The sequence below is a fragment of the Ailuropoda melanoleuca genome, chromosome 1, assembly GCF_002007445.2.
Source record: "Ailuropoda melanoleuca isolate Jingjing chromosome 1, ASM200744v2, whole genome shotgun sequence".
NCBI lineage: Eukaryota > Metazoa > Chordata > Mammalia > Carnivora > Ursidae > Ailuropoda > Ailuropoda melanoleuca.
The window spans coordinates 50,017,383-50,040,937 of NC_048218.1; the positions used below are offsets into that span (position 1 = coordinate 50,017,383).

At 35.7% G+C, this 23,555-nt stretch overlaps 1 protein-coding gene and 1 long non-coding RNA gene across 8 annotated transcripts in view; both read right to left on the reverse strand.

The window, feature by feature from the left end:
* The window catches only part of CBLB (Cbl proto-oncogene B), a 214,063-nt gene that overhangs the window by 70,697 nt on the left and 119,811 nt on the right, over nt 1-23,555 (reverse strand). For all 7 annotated transcript variants that reach the window (XM_019796249.2, XM_011220820.3, XM_034657724.1 and 4 more), the window contains exons 8-10: nt 21,572-21,659; nt 18,678-18,809; nt 4,758-4,961 (exon numbers count right to left, since the gene is read on the reverse strand). In XM_019796249.2, coding sequence (XP_019651808.1) covers nt 4,758-4,961; nt 18,678-18,809; nt 21,572-21,659 — 424 coding nt within the window. The remainder of the gene's footprint in view (nt 1-4,757; nt 4,962-18,677; nt 18,810-21,571; nt 21,660-23,555) is intronic.
* Nucleotides 882-4,751, reverse strand: LOC117801846. Its single transcript, XR_004624595.1, has 2 exons — nt 3,839-4,751; nt 882-1,776 (listed from the first exon to the last, which is right to left on the reverse strand). It is a non-coding gene; the product is annotated as an uncharacterized LOC117801846 (long non-coding RNA).

Sequence of the window (23,555 nt, forward strand, 5' to 3'; positions counted from 1 at the left end):
GAAATGTTAAGACGCCTTACACCTTTGACAAAATGAAACAAAACTCTGACTGGCAATAGACACCTTTTCTTAGCTCTGATCTGACTGAAGTCAGAGAGAAGGACGTGATCTTACCAATCACACCCTAGACTTCCTCTGAGGACTCACTCAGATCTAATTATCCAGAAATTCTGACAGCTTGAGTACTCAGGCAGTGGTACAATTTCAAGCAAAATCTAAAACATCTTCTAGTTAAAATCATCAAATAGATTATTTCTAGGATGGTAAGCCATATGCTGTATTGTAGATTTATGCATTCTGTTTGCTTCTGTAAGATTAGCATTACTATATTTACAAAAGAAACAATAAAAAGATATTCTGTATGTTCAGTATGCAACTATTTATAAAGTCCAGCTACAGAATATCACCATGGTAACAGGAATATACAAACAGCTCAGTCCTCCATGCTATGATAGAAGCATTACTAATTTAAAGAATGCAATATGCTTAAGACAGGCAAAAATTAGTTCACAATATAGTCGTCAACATGCTCATAAACAGGAGAAGATGAGTATTTGAAACCGAAGATAGAAGAAAACTGAATCATTCCACTGGACAATGACTTACAGTCACTCTGGGAGTCGAGAGAATGAAATGTTTTAAAAACGAATGAGTGAGTGAGGCAACAGAATGAAAAAACAGAGAGGGAGAAGATTCAGGTAGAAGAGCTATCGTGCCAAAATAAAAGTGTAATATTTGTTTACAACCTCAGCTGTTAGAACTGAATAGAATCTAATTTGATGTTTTGTATATTTATAGTCAGTCTTCAGTTTGGAATAAAGAAAGATGTGTAAAATTAAGTCACTGATTTCAAAGAACATGTGAGAATGCATGTCCATTTATTATTTCATTTAATAAATATTTATTGCATGTGTTTATGTACCCAGAAACACAAAAAGAAAGAAGACATCGACACTGGCCCTAAGAATTAATAGTCTAATAAAGAAGGCAGTCCTCTAAATAGAACCAAACAATCTTGCATAACCCCTGAGACAGAAGTACACATAAAGTGCCATAAGAACATAATGTCACAGCAATGTTTTTTCCAATTAGAAAGAATTGATGCTTGCGTCTACACTAAAACTGAGGTTTTACTGAAAGTTAAGCGGCAGGGATTTATGAAATATCATAAAATTTACAATCTGTTTAATTGACTAGAAGCAGATAAGTGCACATGAAGACATTTAATTGAAATATGACTCAAAAACAAATAATGACAGTTGTTTAAATTTCTCCAATATCTAACAACTGCAGAGGAAAGGAGAGAAATCTCCAGTGGCACCCTGTGACTCCCACCTAAGCCACTGAAGGGGGACTTCGCTCTGGACAATGAACATCTGAGACCACCGTTCTTCTCTTGGTAAACTAAAAAGAAGATCCGTGTAAAAACCTCTCGGCTCCCTTGACAGAAAGCTCCCCAGTATGCCAGGGAGAACAAAACATACACAGTCCTGCGAGTGGGTGAGAAGAGGTGGGGAGACCACGAAGAGTCGCCTTGAACATCCTTGAAGATCCTGCTGCGTGTCTCATGTCACCATGATTCCCATCGCTTGTCAGCGCCCCTGCTGAAGCAGGGCTCCAGCTTCAAGGTAATTCAGCAGGAAACAGACCAAGACGGCAACTTTCCCTAAACTTCTTCCTGGAGGGCAGCTACTGTTCCCCCTGAGCAGTTAGAGGATACAGAGTTCCTGAAAGAATTCCTCTTAAGACACTGCTCTCCTTCTCTGACATCAATCACTGAAAGAAGAAAATCCATTTAGTAAAGAAAAGTGAAATGCCTTCTTCCTAGCTAGGAAACATTACCTTCTAGGTCATGTGAACTACTTGAGCTGCTGTATGCTTCTTAAAGACTTTTCTGTCATCCCCGATTATCCACGCATTCAATTAACATTCTTTAGATGCTTACTGTGTCTAGATCTGGGGCTTGTGATCTTTTTCTTAAAGGGCTAGATAGTTAATATTTTACGCTTTGCAAGCCAAGCCAAGATGAAAAAAAAAAATCAAGGAAATTATGTAGGTACTTATAAACTCATTTAAATATATAGACATATAAAATGTAAAATCATTCCTAGCTCACAGAAAAACAAACCAAGAAAAACAGGCCATAGCTTGCTGATTCCAGTGCTAGATCACTGTCAAATATCCAGGTCACGCTAAGACCATTAAGTCATCAAATTAAAAGGAAAGGTCTTTTGCATCAAGACCTAGCTTCTTCCAATAAGAGCCTACAGGGATGATTTAAGAAAGCTCTCCCCAACAGAATTATCTACTGGAGAATAGCTATTTCTATTCTATCAATAATCGATATCTGAAAACCTATAGAAAATGTTCTATATCTGTACAGGTCAATATGGGAGCCATTAGACACAAGTGGCTGTTGAACATTCAAAGTATGTTCAATGGGACTGAGGAATATTTTATTAAACTTTCATGATTTTAAATTTACATTTAAATTAGCCACATATAGCTAGTATACCGGAAAACAGATTTAATAGTCATTAGGTATCAGTTGGCAGGTCTCAACTGAATTTGCTTGGGTTTTTGGTGACCTATTAGGTAGGTGTAGGTATAAATATTTTTATAGGGCATAAATATTTTTAGAATTTAATGTTTTTATCACCAGATCAAATTCAAATTGTTTTTTAACTTCTGGTTAAAATTGTATTGGGGGTCAGTCATTTTTCATGATATACATTATACTACAGAACTGAAAAGACCTTCAGAGGACAGGTAGTTACACTCTATCGAGTACAATGTGTATGACATCTTGCAAAGAGGGCAAAAGAGGCATATTGGGTGATGGCTCACAACTGGAGTTTTGAAGTTAGGAAAATCTGGAATAAAGTATTGGTTCTGCTATTGAGTACTACTGGGATCTTAGGCAAGCTATTTCACCTTTTTCTTCCTCAGGTTCATCCTTTGTAAAACAGGACAGTAACAGTAGCTTCTTCATTGGGTTGGTGAAATAATCAAATGAGATCAGGGATTCAAGAACCCAGAACAGTACCCTGTCACTGAAATCATCAATGTTACTATTTTATTACCACTAATAGTTAAAATTAATAATATTGTATGAGGAATGTTCTAGCATACACTCTATAATCTGACTTAGTAGAAACCATTTCATGACTCAGCATGAGAGAGAGCTGCACATGCAGTTTAGGACATAGTGCTGTACTGTTATCCAGAAAACATTAAGTTAGAATCTGGTCTCTTCAACTGCCAAACGCAGCCAAGTGACAAGTGTAGTCAGCGCCTCACTTCCTTATCTGAAACATGAGAAGAATATTTACCTCTGCAAGTTGTTCAGAGGAAAAAATACGTAAAAAAAAAGCTTTGCTCATATAAAAGATACTGAGCAACAACAAATTCCTTTCTTCCATCTCTTGGGTCAAAGAAATTACATGCTTCAAAACTAAGTTGTCAGGATGAAAGGGTAGAATTAAGAGTAGTTTCTCTGAGAGTCAAATTATGACCTTTATGAAAAATAATGAGCTGAAGAGTAGAAATAATCTCAGACCGCAAATGTCAGAGTAGCCATGTTGGTGATGGTGACGTATCGGCACAATGTAAAAAATACCAAGGGTCTACACCTTTGTTGAGAATGGAATGCTGAAATATAGAAAATACAGGAACCTCAGAGGTAAATTTTGATATCTGCAAGAAGGAGTAACCCAAACAAACGCCTCATCTGTTTCCTGCCCCAAGGGCTTCCCTAGCACAGAGACGGACGCCAACAATCTGATGCCATTAAACGTTATAATCACTCCACCTAGATGGCAAATAGGATTCACGTTACCTGCCAAGTCCTAATGAATTGCAGTGGAGGTTCTATAAGGCTGTGACCTCAGCGGGGATGAGTGCCATGATTGATGAGCCCTTCTGCCATGAGTCAGGAGGAGGGCTGGGACGGGGCACCTTCACACTCTATTTGCAGATCTTTCCATACCACTTATTGCCATTTCTCTGATTTTGAGAACACAGAACTTCTGAGTGTAATCCAAATTTCATATATCTTTCTGTACACAGAATAACCTGATATCTAAGAGTCCAGTTCTCTTAATCATTCTATTTCTGGCTTGTAAATTATTCAGTTGGCATTCTAGTTCATTGACTAGCCTTTTGTGAGCTTAGCTACTCCAACTGGGCAGGAGCCTCCATTCTCAGTAAATTGACAAAGTCAATTTTCTGGGTCAGTAATTTTGATAAGTGAAGCCCATACTGTGGTAAATTCACAAAAGTAAATCTTACGTGACTTCTCAGTAGCCAAATGGAATGCTGGCTTTCCTGGTAAGAAAATAGCTCGAACAGATGCTTCCTTTAGACTTCAATAAAGACTGTTTTTATTCCATTTCATCACTTTCAATTTTTTTATTTTCTGTCTTAATTTTTTCTTCACTTTCTTAATTTTTCTTAATTTTTTCTTTACAGATCAGCTCCTGTCAATCTTAGACGATGTTTAATTCTATATGAAAACTCTCACCATCTCTCACTTTGAAGTTTAAAACCAGTGAGAGTACTTGGAGTAGACGCTAGTTCTTTCTCAGTCTAGGATTTCATCAACCTGTCAACATTACCTAGGTCCTCACCTTCCTTTTGATTCTTCCATCTTTCTTTCCCAAGCCCAAATCAACTCAGTCCTAGCCCATTTGTGACAGCATCAGTCCTTTCTCATGCCCACATACCAGCCTCACGAAACCTGTGCTTTATCATTTTACCTTTCGAACATTTGCCAACCGATTCATCATCAAGGACTCCTCTCGGTCATCATCATCATCCAGGTCCAGCATGGGCATTCCAAAGGGGTCGATGATGCTACAGCACCTGGAACCTTCATCTCTTGGATCAAAGGGGTCCACGATTATGGGCTCCGTTCCTTTTATTTCACAGCGACAGAAGGGGCAGCCTTGGCCGTCTGACTCCTGAAGAAACAAAAAAAAATGTGATTGGTCTTTGTTCCAATAAAACAGTGCTGAAGGGCCAATGTTCTTCAACTATAAAAAGAAGTTGCAAACAAGAGGTTTTAGGGTAGGCAGTGAGAGTGAAGGAAGATCTGTCTTAAAGAAGTAATAGAGTAGAACACGGAGCCAACAAAATATACAATAAATGTTCAGTATCTCAAACTTTCAAAGAAAAACTTCTCTAAAAAAAAAAAAAGTCTGATTTACCAAAGAAAAGGAGCCTAACTTTATTTTCCTGAATTTTCACTTACAATTGTAATATATCAAAACTTGAAAGTCCTGTGGAAAACTGGAAATTGAATCATTTCCCTCTTTACCAAAAGGCTCCAGTGCTAAACATTCTATAAAAAGGACATTTTGATAAAAGTTCATCATAAATAAAGTAGTAGTATCAATTAAGCAAGCCATTCTGGTGAAGTTCCTGTGTATATAACTATGGCTAAATATTACTTAATTGCCTAGGTTTTTAAAAATCTTGATTTATAATCAGTGGGGAAAAAAAGAAAGTAAATTGACATCTAGGAACCATCAACTGTCCTGAGAACCTGTCATTCTGACACAGCTCATTTGGAATGTAATACCAGGTGAAATATTAAATTTTACCCCTCATCTTGCTTTCAAACTAGATACTGCAAAAAGATTTGTGCTAATACTTTTGGGTTGGAAACTCATTTATTCGTAATTATCGAAGGTTTTGCGCAAAGTCTCCCAATTCCATTTCTCAAAACTAACTGAATTAAGAATTCACAATTGGCGAGGAAATAGAACAAGACTTTTGTCATCCTGCACATAATGCTGCCTTCTAGAGCTAGATGGCGTAGGATACTCACCGCCATATTTGTTTCTACATTTTACCCTGATTTTAGTAGTGTGTTATTTAAAAAATAGTAAAAAGCATAAAATCATTTGAAATGGTGCTAATTCATCCCATTTCAGAGATGAGACAAGGGATGCAAAGAGAGCTAACATCTTTAAAGAAACCATTCAGTACTTAACTCAAGACCATCCCACCTACTTGGCATGATGGGAAACTGGTTATTAACTTTTTTTTTTTTTTAAGATTTTACTTATTTATTTGACAGAGAGACAGTCAGTGAGAGAGGGAACACAAGCAGGGGGAGTGGGAAAGGAAGAAGCAGGCTCCCAGCGGAGCAGGGAGCTCGATCCCAGGACCCTGGGATCAGGCCCTGAGGCGAAGGCAGACGCTTAACAACGGAGCCACCCAGGCGCCCTGGAAGCTGGTTATCTGCAAGCCCTACACCGATGCTCTGAGCAGCAGTGGAATAACACTTTTGCTTTCCTCTCACTGGACGACTGCTGGGGATCCACTCTGGCAGATCCTGTGGTTGGTGGGTTATTCTCATCCAAACATCACTCAGATTAACAGAGTGAACATCTCCCTTTGCCACACACATTGTCAAAAAAAAAAAAAAAAAGAAAAACAAATGCTCTTCGCACTAGTTAATGAAAACACAACATTCCCTTATTCATCTACTGTTAGATAATTTGGGAAAGAAACTTGGGATGGTAAAGTAGGGGAACTAAGGTGGTGTGGAGAAATACAGGCAGGCTGATACAAAATCCTTTGATGTTTACTGCTACATGTGCTTAAGCTGGTGGGCTTCAAGGCAATTTAAAGATTTTGCTCCATCATTTTACAGATGATAAAACTAAGACTTAATTCTTTTATATGACATTAACATTTCCTAACACGGCAGTAGATAGTTGAGGAAAGCTAAACTTTTCTCTTTTGTTAACAAGAATATTGAATGCCAAGTGCAGTCGATATATGTTATCATCTAGATAAAATCCCCTATCATTAAAGTCAAAAGGGATCCATATTCTGTGCTTGTGATGGAATTTTCTTACAGATCTACATAAAATAATTCCAGAAAGATCGTTCTGATATATAAGAGCAAGATGGGAAAGAGCTGCTGTTCCCTGTGTGTCTTTAGTGCACGAAGGATGGAAAGTAGTGCTGTGGGCCCTAAGTAGGCACGTCATTCATTCATACATTTAAAAAAAAATTATAGAAAATTTCAAACATAAGAAGAAGTAGAGAGAAAACTGTAATGAATCTGTATGCACCTACCACCCAACTTTAATAACGAACAGTTCATGTCCAGTCTTGTTTCATTGATACATTCACTTGCTTCCCCCACCCCTGGATTATTGTGAAGCACATCCCATACATAAATTCATCTATAAAAGTTTTAGTATGTGTATCTAAAAATAGAAAATCTTTTAAGACCTAACTAAAGTATAATTACCGTAACTAAAAATTAGTCCACTTGAACTGAAACATTAAAGTCATTATGTTTTAAGCACAGTGCCTGAAATGTTTATGCCACAGTATTCAGTTACAAAAGCTTTTCTTAGAACCTTCAAGGCCAATTTTCTTGTTGTTTTCCTTAAGGATGACTTCCAGTCTATGCCATTCATTTCTTGAGAGAAGGTAACTGAAAAGATGAGTTTGGAAAAGGGAGGAGGGGAAGGGCAGTAATAGCATCTTGATGGCACCAGGGAAAAGACTTGGAATAGTTCATCTATAACTGAAATTAGATTTTCTCCATCTCTGCTACCTGAAAGTTTAATACTGTACAAATTACTGATGTATGTTAGAGTCACTGTTTTGCGAATATATCAGAAAGTATATTTTCTGTTTAGCTCTCTCTCTGTTGAGAGTTCACATGACTCACTAAATTAATAACAACAAAAAAATCCCCCCAAAAGCCTAAGCTGCAATGTATATCCACTTTGATTTGCAGGCAAGGATCACATTGAATCTGTCTCCTTAATGGTATTTACTCAAATATGACTTCACCCATCACTGTCTCTGTATACTGACTACTGCCATATGCAAATTAAGTTTAACCATAAATTTTCAAATGCCACTTCGGTACCCTGCTCTAGTTTCTGTCAGATGGCTGATTGAATACACATGAAGAATGTCTTCAACAGACATATAACTCATCAGGATTGTGCCTCATAATTAAAATAATATTTCTGTCAACATACACTTAATGCAAGATCAAGGAACGTATGTTAATGAAAAAGAAAGACCAATAAATAATTTCTTTTCCAGTCCTCAACATATTCACATCCTGAGAACATTAAGAGGAAGTACTGGGGACTCCATCTGTTCTAACTGACTCAGTAGATTTTACTTCCTCAAATAAGAAATACTTCCAAACCAAAGATGCAGAAGTTATCAGCGAGTACTACACTCATCCGAAACGTAACTGTGCTATATGGTCATGACAAAATAATTCAGACTCATATGCCAACCATTAATACTAAGTTACTGATATTAAACAGACATATAATTCAGGCAACCTGAGAACAAATTAACACTCAACAGAAAAATAGAAAAAAAAAATTCTTTAACTTCTAAAATCACCCAGTCCCCAGTCACACCCTGGGTAAAAATCTCATCTCATTATCATCATCATCATGTATCGGTCAGCTTCTATATTCTTTCTGCTTAAACATTGTTCAGATGGGTATTACCTCTTAAATATCTTCTTTCATTTTTTTTAAGATACACATTGTATATAGTACAATTTATTTGCTCTCAGGATGATTATTAAAGGTCACACTTTAATTTAAGGTTAATCACTTCGTGGCTTCCCACATATTCAATATATACAGAGAACCCTGAAAAATAACTAGGACTTCCTCAGTCTCATTTTGGAGTGCATTTTTTATTTTTCACTGTGTGTGTGTATGTGTGCTTTCTGTATCAGTAACTTTTAATTTACATTACTTTGCTATATTTCACATAGATTTGAAGTTACCATAAATCATTTCTGTAAAGCATGGAACAATTATAAATAAGTAAATAACTGGAAAAATACATACATATGCTGAGAATAAATTGGGTCCATACTAAGCATTTTCAGAGCGCAATATTTCCTACAGAAATTCAATAATTTCTTCTTAAAAGAACCAATGAGGATAGTTAATAGTAATCTTAGAATAAATGACCCAGAGTGAAAGAGATGGCTGGTTTTGGTGCTCTTTTATGAGGAGCAAGGAAAAAAAGATGTTGGTGAATCTAGACTCTTCTAGTTTTAAGTTGTGAGGCCCGTGAAAACAGCAAATCAGAAAAAGAACACAGACATTCTGGATCAGGACACGTGAATTAGAATCCCACACCTACCAATCACAGCTGTGTGACACAGGGTAAGGCATTTCATCTTATTTGTAGGGTATTATGAAGGAATATACAGGTTAAGGGCTATTTCACCAATAAAGATAAATTAATTCAAAGCTTTCAAAGTGTTATGCAAATTCTGGCATAATTACTATAAAGATAATTTCAAAAGCAAAGAAATATAATAAGATAACTGAGGAAACCTGTCTTAGCATCTGAAAATAATTCACATATCCACAAGAATCCCCATCTTATAATGAAATGAATACAATTTTAAAACCACAGAATCACCACTGTTTATAAATTAAGAATAATCAGAATTGGAGACACCTTCATAAGTGATACTACCAGTTACTACCATCGGGAACAATACTAACTAAAATTTCAGGCACTACTGTAAGCACTACCCATATATTAACTCATTTAACCCTATGAGATAGATACCATGATTATCCCCATTTTACCAGTAAGAGAGCTGAGAGTTGACGGAATCTGGAGGTCACGAAGCTGAGCAGCAGTGGGCAGGAAATTACATACATCGCTGTCCTACCACTATCCTGCACTGCAGCATCAGGATGTAGGGGTTCCTCAATACCATATTCATAACCCAGGCTAAAATAAAGTTGAAAAATAGCTGCCTACTACTGATCATTCAAAAATGAAAAAAATATTTTGCTCAAATAGCAAATTTCAAAATTAAATAAACTAGTATAATCAATAAATATCATTTGCTCTAATTGAAAAGTTTCAGCTTTTATTTTATTTTTTAAAAATTTGTTTTTAAGTAAATCATCCATGACCCCGAGAGAGAGAGAAAGAGAAAGTTCACATGAAGGGTGAGGAGCAGAGGGAGAAGCAGGCTCCCTTGATGAGCAGGGAGCCCGATGGGGGCTCCATCCTGGGACCCCGGGATCATGACCTGAGCTGAAGGCAGACGCTTCACTGACTGAGCCACAAGGGCTCTCTCCATAAAATTTCAGCTTTCAATAGGAAGATGAAAAACTTGTCCTAATAATTATAGCATTCCTTGGGATATATTTTTTTACATAGTAAGAGCTTTTAAAATATTTGTTGCTAGAGTCCATTTGAAATGTTAATGGATGAAGTTTATGCATTTGCATTCTAAAGGTGCTTTATTTAATGGAGTCAACTTTTATTTTTTTATTTTTTTTATCTTTTTTTTAATTTTATTTTATTATATTATGTTAATCACCATACAGTACATCCCCAGATTCCGATGTAAAGTTTGACTTCATTAGTTGCGTATAACACCCAGTGCACCATGCAATACGTGCCCTCCTTACTACCCATCACCAGTCTATCCCNTAATCTCTATCAATCTAAATGGCTTAAACTCTCCCATAAAACGCCACAGGGTTGCAGATTGGATAAAAAGACATGACCCATCCATTTGCTGTCTACAAGAGACTCATTTTGAACCCAAAGATGCATTCAGACTTAGAGTAAGGGGATGGAGTACCATCTTCCACGCAAATGGACCTCAAAAGAAAGCTGGAGTAGCAATTCTCATATCAGATAGACTGGATTTTAAACTAGAGGCCATAGAGAGAGATACAGAAGGGCACTATATTATTCTTAAAGGAAGTATTCAACAAGTGGATATGACAATTATTAATATATATGCCCCCAACAGGGGAGCAGCAAGATACACAAGCCAACTCTTAACCAAAATAAAGAGACATATAGATAAGAACACAGTAATAGTAGGGGACCTCAACACCCCACTATCAGAAATAGACAGAACACCCTGGCAAAAACTAAGCAAAGAATCAAAGGCTTTGAATGCCATACTCGACGAGTTGGACCTCATAGATATATATAGAACACTACACCCCAGAACCAAAGAATACTCATTCTATTCAAATGCCCATGGAACATTCTCAAGAATAGATCATGCTCTGGGACACAAAACAGGTCTCAGCCAATACCAAAAGATTGAAATTATCCCCTGCATATTCTCAGACCACAACGCTCTGAAATTGGAACTCAACCACAAGGAAAAACCTGGAAGAAACTCAAACACTTGGAGGCTAAGAACCATCCTGCTCAAGAATGACTCGATAAACCAGGAAATCAAAAAACAAATTAAACAATTTATGGAGACCAACGAGAATGAATACACAACGGTCCAAAACCTATGGGATACTGCAAAGGCAGTCCTAAGGGGGAAATACATAGCCATCCAAGCCTCACTCAAAAGAATAGAAAAATCTAAAATGCAGTTTCTATATTCTCACCTCAAGAAACTGGAACAGCAACAGAGGGACAGGCCTAACCCACTGACAAGGAAGGAGTTGACCAAGATTAGAGCAGAAATCAATGAATTAGAGACCAGAACCACAGTAGAGCAGATCAACAGGACTAGAAGCTGGTTCTTTGAGAGAATCCATAAAATTGATAGACCACTGGCAAAACTTGTCCAAAAACAAAGAGAAAGGACTGAGATTATTAAAATTATGACTGAAAAGGGAGAGGTCACGACCAGCACCATTGAAATTGCAAGGATTATTAGAAACTTTTATCAACAGCTATATGCCAAAAAACTAAACAATCTGGAAGAGATGGAGGCCTTCCTGGAAACCTATAAACTACCAAGACTGAAACAGGAAGAAATAGATTTCTTAAATAGGCCAATTAACTATGAAGAAATTGAGTCAGTGATAAACAACCTTCCAAATAATAAAACTCCAGGCCCAGACGGTTTTCCTGGGGAATTCTACCAAACATTCAAAGAAGAAATAATACCTATTCTCCTAAAGCTATTTCAAAAAATAGAAACAGAAGGAAAGCTACCAAACTCATTCTATGAGGCTAATATTACCTTGATCCCCAAACCAGGCAAAGACCCCCTCAAAAAGGAGAATTACAGACCGATTTCTCTAATGAATATGGATGCCAAAATCCTCAACAAGATCCTTGCTAATAGAATCCAACAGTACATTAAAAGGATTATCCATCATGACCAAGTGGGATTCATACCTGGGATGCAAGCATGGTTCAACACTCGCAAATCAATCAATGTGATACATCATATCAACAAGAAAAGACTCAAGAACCATATGATCCTCTCAATTGATGCAGAAAAAGCATTTGACAAAATACAGCATCCTTTCCTGATTAAAACCCTTCAGAGTGTAGGAATAGAGGGTACATTTCTCAATCTCATAAAAGCCATCTATGAAAAGCCTACTGCAAGCATTATTCTCAATGGGGAAAAGCTGGAAGCCTTTCCCTTAAGATCAGGAACACGACAAGGATGCCCACTCTCGCCACTATTATTCAACATAGTACTAGAAGTCCTTGCAACAGCAATCAGAAGACAAAAAGGGATCAAAGGTATCCAAATCGGCAAAGAAGAAGTCAAACTGTCTCTCTTTGCAGATGACATGATACTCTATATGGAAAACCCAAAGGAATCCACTCCCAAACTATTAGAAGTTATAGAACAATTCAGTAAGGTGGCAGGATACAAAATCAATGCCCAGAAATCAGTTGCATTTCTATACACGAATAACGAGACTGAAGAAAGAGAAATTAGGGAATCCATCCCATTTACAATAACACCAAAAACCATACGTTACCTTGGAATTAACTTAACCAGAGACGTAAAGGACCTATATCCTAGAAACTATAAGATCACTTTTGAAAGATATTGAGGAAGACATAAAAAGATGGAAAAATATTCCATGCTCATGGATTGGAAGAATTAACTTTTAGAACATGTAGGGAAGGCCTCTTGTTAGAGCCAACCAAAAACCTTTCCCAGGTGCCAATACCTGCTATTGTCCAGGCACATACAGTCAGCCCGCATTTAATACAGTCAAGCACTTGCTCTACCAGATTTTATTTTCTCCTCTTTTTCATTCCTACTGTCATCACTGTCATTCATGAAATAATTATGACATTTTTGGGATGACTCGGATAGCCTGTATATTACTCCCAAAGTGAAACAGGAGCTCCAACATTTTACTGGATCACATTTATAAAAAAAGACACAACATGCAATCAAGTACAGAAATACCAATTTATAACCATCGTAAAGGCAAGTATAATCTTATTTCTAGTACTAAGGTTAAAAATTTTCACTGAGGCTAGAAATACAAAGGTTGGTTACTTTTGAAGGAAGATACAATAAAAGATTATTTCTCTGTGCCTTAAATGTGATCCTGTGAGCTGGCTTCTCACCCCTCTCACACATTTTTCCCCCAACAATGCTCTCTGAATACGGGACAGCCATAAAAATCTTTACTCATATTCCATATTAAAATCAGGGCTTAGTGATTTTCATCTAATGACTTTGTGAAATTTTATTTTGAACATTCCAGATATCTTTCTTGTAAATTATTTGGAAAAAGATGAATAATCACAGGAAGAAATTAATTTTACTTTTAATTGAATTAAAGTCCTTGGCAGTAATTCAAAGCAAGGTTGCATATCCAACTGATATATGTATATCCATTTTTATTTTGAAAAGAAGATGGGAAGAACACAGTTTAGAATTTGTGCCATCTGTAAGCTCAGAAGCCACAGTCTAGATTCTTGGGGCGCGGGGGGACAGACACAGTATGAGAACAGTCCCTCACTGAGGAACTCCCTCCTCCTGTGGAAGCCTGCACCCTCACTGCTGTGCAACGTGCCACCCCAAAAAGATGTGGAGGAGTTCTGGATGCAGAAGAAAAACGTTTTGTCAAGGAAACTGTTTTGTGCAATCGCGAGGAAGTAGAAGAAAACTGCGAGTTTTATTGCCAAAGACAGAACAGAAATGCCGCACCCAGAGTGATGCTGCTTCAAAGAATGTCTCCAGAGGGGTGATTATTCAACTATTTAGTATTCTGTGCAAACTCTGGCTTGCTTATTCAATTTATTAAATAACACAGATGTTTCAGAAGGAGAAAAAAGTATCTGACACCTCTTCAGAGGCATGACTAATGGGCCATTAGGACAGAAATGAAAGGGTAACCACTTGCCGCCTGGCACAGCTAACTGACACTTCTACCATGCATTTCTTAGGGTTTCCGTTAATTACCTAAAATTGCAGTTTCCAATGAATTCAATTAAACCAAAGGAGGGCAACAAATGGAAGGAAAAGTTGGTGAAGAATGACTTGCTAAAAATGCACACTGGCTGAACACATAATGTTTTGTGGTCAGGGTTTAATATTTCTTTCCTATTGGACTCTGACTGATGTATCAGAGCTGCTTGGCAGACGAGCAACCTTTAAAATCCCTTTCCAATCAGCATTCCCAACCAAAGTAGTAGAAAGTAACAAAAGATGTCTCGAATCCATAATTAGATTTAAAGGATCACAGGATGTTCATTTCCAGTAATGATTATTAACACATGCCTCTTCATAAAACTTTCAGATTTAATTTTAACTTCTGGAGGGTCAGGCCTGGGTCTTAATGGTGTAACTTCCTTTCTCAGAGATTAGTATGGAACCTGGGACATAGCAGCTGCCCAGGAATGTTTCCTAAATATATGGATAAGTAAATGGATTTGAGACGTTGCAGAATGATGGATAAAACCATCTATGTCTGCTCCCACCAAGTAAAGTAGCAAACGATCCTTATGCATAATTCAGTTTGAAAACAACCTTTTCTCTACAGAAAAAATAAACAAGCATATAAAACAAAAACAACGGCTTTGAAGTCAGAAAATATGGACTCTAGCTCTGTACCAGTTTGAACAAAGAGAACACTGAAAACGAGAGACCTATTGCTATATGGAGTCATACCCAGGCTTTCTAGTCATACAACATTTCCCACTGCATCTCCAAGTTCAGATACAATCTTCAACAAAATCCTGCAGAACTATGGAAATGTTCGATAATTGTTCTTTTCCTTCTCATATTCACCATCCAGTAGGTGAAGTCCTTTGAACAGCTTATTGAGGCCACAATGTGAGGCTTTTAGCATATCTACGGTTTGTCAACTGCATTTTAACTGGATTAGCTTTACAAGAATTTTATTTTTATTAAGTAACAAGGGTATCTTGCAACAACATGCTTAAATGATTGTCAAACACTGCTATTCATATTACGTAAAAACGGCCAAAACAGATCTGTTGGTTGGCAGGAAACACCACTTTGTGAAATCTATATGTAAATGTAGAAATATTCAGGTTATCCCAAAGTGGAGATGTTCAAAACTTGATGCTTCCTTTAACCACTAAGATCCCACTGAGATAGAAAGACTACGGAATATCACTTTGGAATTTGCAAACCTTGGCCTAAGCGCAATTTTTTTCAGGGTAGAGAAAACTTGAACCAGGGATCACCATGCACAGCTTCTTGGCATAAAAAAGTAATAGAGAAACTCAGTTTTACTGCCTCAAGCTTAGTGCCAGTATTATTGCAAGCGATAAAAGTAAAATAATGTGGCTCAAAAATAAGCGGACAAAATTAAAATGTGAAAAGTTGAAGGGAATCATCCAGCAGCTATTGAACGGAACAAATGGATCTTAGGTTTAAAATTCTTAGAATTTATTCTCTGATCTTCAGCATAATAAAAGGTCTTTGAAAAAAAATCATAGGTACTTTTCAAAAGAAAAATGAACAGAGCTAAGACATATGATCTACAATATCAATAACTTACCTCATTTACCTATTTAACATCTTTTTAATGTAATCTTAAGTCTTCTCTTTACACTCTCTAGCATACTGTCCATAAATATTTACTGAGTATCTACCGCTGTGGAGGCAGGCAGCATGCTAGAAGAGAGGGATTCCAAACTAGGTTCTTGAAGAGAGCTGGGTAACTATGTACTGTTCACAATACAAACACAATGAGGTAAGAGTTTACAGGGACATATACAAAATGCATCAGAAGAATATTTATTAATTGCAAAGTGTCTTGTGTGGGAGGAATTAAAAAATAATGCTGAAATACTGCTCCTGAACAATTTTCACTAACCTATATGCAAAATTTTTCGATCAGATTAAAATAATAACATTATTTGTTAGTAGCAGGAGTATGATATAATTTGAGTATTATATCAACCTTCTGAGTATTTTTTGTATTTGTCATTTTTTTGGTTACTCCTTCACTTAGTAAACCACTATTTTATAATGACCTTCTCCTGAACTTTTACTCAAAGGCTAAGTTTTCAGTGCTTGGCAATTTATGCACTTCCTCAATTTCTAAAAGTAAAACTGAGAAGTAATTCAGAGTAATAAAGAAAAAAAGTGAATGTTAGCAATTTACAAATATGATGGGGCACATCTTTACATAAGGCCATTAGACCAATACAAAAAATCATGAAGTGAATCAGGGAACTGATTAGATGCTGGCAGGAGGAACTGTACTATTTGGAGAATGCACAGTAATATACAGAAAAGTTGTGGTGATGTAAGGGACAAAGGGCTCATAACAGCCTTGGCAACAGGGAAACGCTCCTGGGTCTTTGGCACATAACGTACCTATTTATTGCAAAGAGTCCACAAACTTACTAAATAAAATGTGTAGTATTGTCCCGAAATTTTAGAACATAAATTTCTTTCAAGACCTATGCAAAAAGTAAAATAAATGAAATCTGCTTGTTTTATATTCAGTGATACTCTTTTACTTGGGCTATAAGGTAAACAGCTATTCTGTATGATGCTTTAAACAATAATCTTTAGTGATCAAAGGTTTTGCCAAACTAATGGGAGCTTCTGACTTTTAACCCACTTAACTTCCAAATACTAGGTAGGTATCAAGTTAAAGATGCCAAGTCCTACCATATATACGTATGTGTACGCTCCCAGCCTGAAGCCCCAAGAGTACAGGCCAAAGACACAGGCCGTGTGTGGGGCCAGAGAGTACTGGGAGTTTGTACCAGCATAAAATTCTGGTCTCTTTAGGGGGAAATACAAAGTTTTTAGCCTCTCTGTACCCATGAGAACCACACCACCATCCCGAAGTCGTAAGTCAATCCAAAGAGGTGACAAACACAATTGGCCTCTATTTATCCCGAGATACTGAATGGGTATCAGGTAAAGCAAAGCATCATAACAGTCCCATCTGTCAGTCTGGCACTGAGTCAATATCTCTGTAATAGTTTCTACTGACTGATGTGAAACACACTTGCAAACATACTTCTCTCTTCTACCAGAGTGACTTACTGAAAGTCATTTATAAAAAGACATTGTTAGGTCTGCAGAACAATTAACATAATTTACACAGCAATCAAGTTCCCATAGGTTGAGAGTAAGTTTGCTGACCCCACACTGAGCATCACTGCTCTTCCAACTTCTCCCTGTACGACACAAAGTTCACCAACATCTTGAAGGGATAAAGGGAAATTAGGATATCAAGGAATGGATATCAAGGAAAACCTAAAGTAAAATATAAACCAAATGCATACTGAAAAAGAGAAGTGTAGGGATGTTGAACAATTTTTACTGAGGTAGGAAAGCTATCTGGGAGTTCAGAAATGGCACTGAAAACATAAATAAGGGGCACCTGGGTGGCCAGTAGGTTAAGCGTCCAACTCTTTATTTCAGCTCAAGTCATGATCTCAGAGTCCTGGGATCAAGCCCTTCGATGGGCTCTGTGCTCAGTGGGGAGTCTGCTTCAGAGTCTTTCTCCCTCTCCCTCTCCCTCTGCCCCTCCCCCTGCTCACGTTTTCTCTCTCTCTCTCTCCTCTCCTGTCTCTAAAATAATAAGTATTTTTTAAAGCAAAGAATGAAAAGAAAACATAAGTCAATTGTAATTCATTTCCTCGTTCTTCCTCTTTTTCTTCATTTCTCAAATCTCCCCAAAGGAAGAAGGAGGTCCTTTTTTTAGATTGTGAAAATGTGAAAATCATTATATTTTATTACTAAGTGAAGAGCTCAACAGCACCAACGCTCCTGAGTCTGCATTCTCCCTGCCTGACCCTCTAAGGCTGTCCTTCCTCTCAGGCAACACAGAGGTTCAGGGTTGGACAGAACATCAAAGACTGAGGTAGCTCAGGAATGGGGTAGGGATGTCGATTATACACTCAACAGCAAATTTTTTATTAAAATGTTTGAAAACTTAATTATTTGCTTTCTAAACTCCATCAATAATATTGACTTCAATATTGACTGTGTTAAACAGCAGTTAAAAAATAACTTGATCAAAATAATCTGTGAATCCTTTCAAATACTCAAAACTGGAAGTTTGTCCAAAGATCCATTTTCAAACCCCCAACCTCTACTACAGATAAAGATATATAAGAAAGCCCTTGGGGAAACCAGTTATTCTCTAGGTCTTCGTCTAAAACATTAAATCAATGTATACTTATTGAGGTACAACTACTTATAACTAAACCCTAAAATTAAATTATACATGCAAAAGGAACAATATAAAACACAGCAAGAAAAATGAAATTATATAAAACAGAAAATCAAACACATGAGATTTTTTTTAAACAACTACTCAAAGAAAGCATTTAACAGACCATTTCCTAAATCATTAAGATGAAAAAAACTGCAAAGAGAAATAGTAAGAGGGGATATAAGGAAGACATCAGTGTTGCTCCCTAAACTGGGATCATACCTGCCATGCTGTGAGGCAAGAAGTGCACATCAAATGCCCACAAGGCTCAATCTTGACATCTTTGTCATTCTCAGCACAAATTTTACAGAGCTGAAAAGTGGAGCCCATTTCACAATATAATTCATATTGTTCCTGGAATTTGGGGCAGGGGGGGAGGTAAAGGCAGAAAAGGCAGTGTTAATGTATTTCTAACTCTTAACATTGAATTTTCTCTAATACAATGACTTACAGTAAATTCCTCACACTTGATCCTGTCAGGAATACGTTACCCATTTAAGACATATTTTAAATTATTAATCACAATTTGGTCTACAAAGTCATTTTTTTAAAACATTTGAGCTTTTATCTGCAATTGTGTAAGTTTTTTTAATACTCCAGATTACTTAATGTTTTGTACTGTTGCTTTAGGAAGGGACTTGCTTCAGTGGTGACTCAAAAGACAAAACTTATGGTTTTGAAAGAAAATATAAATAACTTTAGTTTCTTTGTAAGTGCCACATACTCATCTAATTTTACTATAAAATTGCAAACACACACACACACACACACACACACACACACACACACACACGACTCTGATTGAGCATTCAATTTTCTTTCTTAAATACCTTTAGAAATTCCAGGACAGAAGAAAAGCAGCATTTGCTAAGCCCTCCCTGCATGCTATGGACTGTGGTCCACATTTATTATTTCATATAATCTCCAAAGCATAATAAGATATATTGAATTAAAAAAATACCTGAGGCTCAATAAGTTTAAGTTGTTTTCCTCAAATTCTATATTAAATCTCTAAATTGCATACTCTTTTCCCAATACAGCACTGTCAGGAAAACTAATCACTTCAGCAACCAAAAATTGTTTTATTAAACATCTACTCCCTTGATATACTAGTTTTGAACATTTTGACATAGTAAAATTCTTGGTATCCAAATAGTGAAAAGATCTATGTCACAAAGAAGACATAAATATATCAGTGTGTATAAAGAAAATATGAAAAAAAATGTTAATAGGGACACAAAGAAAAGGAATTATGGAAATAAAATTTCATTTAAATAAGGCAATGTTTCAGTTAATAAGTGCCTATTAGGTACCTGGCCCTATGCAGGATAAATAAGTGACAATACCTAACCGCTAGTTTACTAAAAGATCTTATAATCTTGGTGAGAAAAAAATATATATATATACATACACACACACACAAATACACATGCACACACACACCCATTCATATATAAATTGTGTCTACCATGAAGTATGTATGTGTGACTGTTTAATTTTTAAAGTAATTAAGAAAAAAGATGAGAATGTATCAAGATGAACAATAAAGAAATCTAAAGCAATTAAAAATAAATTGTAAGTCACTGAAGTCTCTAAAATAATAGCTAAGGATTTATATTGTTATGACATCCAAAGGGCCGGTTTGCAATTATTAAAAAATTACGGTGAGCAGAAAGCACGGATACAAAATTCAATGGAACTGAAGGGGTAAGTAATCCAAATATTTATGAATAATTTAATGGAATGGTACTACTCCTGAATATGTATTTTTAAACCATGACTTTATAAAGAGGAACTGTCTTTTGTGAGTGTCCTTTTACATGTATTAGAGCATAAGGAATCATTACATAACTAAAATAATGTCAATTATATTTTATACTTTAAAAACTGTACATATGTCAACAAATCTGTTTCACATAATAATACCAAGACCACTGGGAATAAATCTGGAGAATTCAAAATAAAATTTAAAAAATTGCCTCTTGTCTTCCCCCAAATCTATAATTTCTCGTTTTGATTTTTTATTATTTATTATACGAAGCAAAAAATATATCAATTATAAAATATTTTAAAACTAGACTATATGTAAAACAAAGTACTCAGGTTCTCCCTTTCATCTTCTTCCTAATTCCCAAAGCTTCTTACCCCCTCAGTTAAGTAACATCACCAGTTTGGTATTTTTTAATTTTTATTTTTAAAAAGTATATTCATAGGTTCATATATGGTAATTTCTTTCTTCCTTTCTTTCTTTCCAGAAATTGGACTTACATAACGTAACTTTACAAAATGAAATGTTATATAATTGAGCTTCTTAGTAATGGAAACTTTTTACATAATAAAGATGCCAAAGTTCCCATGTGAATATGTGGAGCCACCTTCCTCCTCTTAATGACTTTACAGTATAATACGGTATGATATAATACTATGGTTTACTTAACCTATGATTAAATAGTTCATAGTTTTTCATTTTAGGAAAAATGCTAACTGAATACCCCAAAGTACAGATCTTTCTGTGTATATGTGAGTGATATATACAGAAACTAGAGTAAAAAATGTCTTTATTTAGGTTTTGATAATTACTGAATATTACCCTTAAGAAAGGCTTACCAAGTTACACTCCCTTTCAATCTATGAGGTTGCCAACAATAGATTTATAAGGATATAATTATTATCTTCAATAAGCTTCAAGTACTCATTTGACTGTAAAAGCTAAAGCATGTTATTATTCTAATCTTTGGAGTTTTCTAAACCTATGCCTCTCTCCTCATATCTATTTACTTACCTGTGGATTTATCTCTATCTATCTATTTACTTACCTGTGGATTTATCTCTATCTATCTATCTATCTATCTATCTATCTATCTATCTATCGCTATCATCTATCTGCATAAATGCCAATATTATATTGGAAGCGAGAATATTAACAGCAGAAATTTTTATCCAAAAAATGGAGAAAGTAATGTATTTTTTCAAACACTCTTAGAATTCCTTAAAGTATCTTTTGCATGAAACACCTGTACATAATTTTAGCTACAGCTTATATAAGAGGATACTTTTCATTTCAAAAGCATTAGATACTTAACAATTATAAATGCGTTACCGGAAATTGTCCTTACCTGCGTAACTTTTATATGGTCATGGGGTGTGGGTTCACATAATCCAGTTAAATCAGGATTATAACTCCTCCCATCAGGATAAAGATAGCTGGATTATAAACAGAAATTTTGTTACCATAAATATACATTTTTAAATTGCATTTAAGATTATTTAATCAGATTCTTATATATTCAAAACCCACATGTTGAAAATTCCTTTGTAACTTATATCAAGAACCTTTACTATCACTGTTTCCATAATATTACAAGTTACTTTTAGGACATCTAAAATTTAGAAATCATTTTCATATAAGAAATACATAATGAATATGGACTTGGCCACTAAGCAACTATTTCCAATTAAACACCTTTACTATAGGTCCTTTAGGTAAGTTAAAAATTTATTTTTCTGGTCATTCATGGTCTATTCCAAAACACTCTGAATGTACATCTATTTGCAATGATCATGTCTCTCATGTGAAGCACAATTAATGTTAGCTGCATCACTTTACACCATGCTTAGTAACACGAGAGAAAAATGATATTAAAGCCCACAAGTTTCCTACAAAAGTTGTGCAAACACCTCCATGGTTTCTGCTTCTCCAGTTTCCCATCCTCTGACTTTCCATCCCACCTTCCAGTCACCTCTACACACACTAGTCTACACACATGCTGACACACACATGTATGCGCATGATTCAAGAAATTAGAAAATGCTACAATTACATGTTTCATTTACTTCAAATCAAGCTACAAACATAACCTTGATAAATATGAGGTTCCATTGTTACAAATAATTAAAATAAGAGCTGAAAGTTATAGCAATAAGGCCATCTTGTTAAAAGCTTTTATTCATTCAGACATTCCTTTAAAAATGAAGTTTATTGTGTTAGCAAATACCGATTTTAGATTTAAAAAATGGTAATATCACTGTTGGATTATGTTGACTGATTAAGTTCTATAGTTAGTTTTGTTTGGTAGCTCTCTGTTCTAGGTGGCTTGAATGAAAAATTCAGAATATACTACTACTGTGATCAATATTTAAAGGGGCAAAACTCTACTAAAACCGTTCTGTGAAGGAACAAAAAATATTTATCCTTAAATAGTCTATAAATATGTTCTTAAGTGTTAAAATTTACCTAGTAAAACCAGAAAAAAATGAACTTAGAGGACAGACAATTCTCATAGGGTAAGGAACTAATCAGTAGATCAGTGAGACAATTTTTTTTTTTTTTTACAATTTAGGAAAGAGTTGACTATATCTGAAATGAAAAATTTAGAATGTTTTTGCAGGGGTGGGTTAAAGTTTTACAAATATTAAATGAAGAGTACTAAGTGAGAATAACTTTCTTTTTATACCCTAAATAATGGCCAGTTTTAAAATTATTATATAACATTTTACTCATCACCCTTAAAAAATGTGTAGAAATTCTATGAAGAATTCAGACCTGAAAGATTACAAAAATGACAATAAGGTTGCTAGAGGAAAGGTTAAAAGGGTCTATCTAATGTATAAGGGGAAAATTGTCACTTTCCTCAGTAAACAAGGGTGCTAGTGATGAGACCCTCTCACATTGGCAGAGAAGGAATAAACAACCTCGGCTGGGCATGGAGGTAAACTTCTTTATTATCTAGGTCATACTAACTTGAACTAACTGTAAGGAAAGGACAGCTGCCCCTGATGATAGCTGGGCCAGATAATATCCTGTGTTTTACAGATCGGGGGTGGGGTGGGAACTATCTAATAATATCTATTTTAATATAATCTAAAAATCTGATCTAGTTTTAAATCATAATATTAATCTGACCTATTTTAATGTACTCTATCACTACAGTTCAAATTCAACTAATTAAATGCCTCTGAAGGGGTGTGTGTGTGTGTGTCTGTGTGTGTGTAAATATTTTTTAACAGCTGATTTGTGTAGGAGTTCAGAGGCTAAACTACTGATTACAATATCATAATTTGTTTTTTTATTGGCCTTTAAAAAATAGATGGAAGGCATTA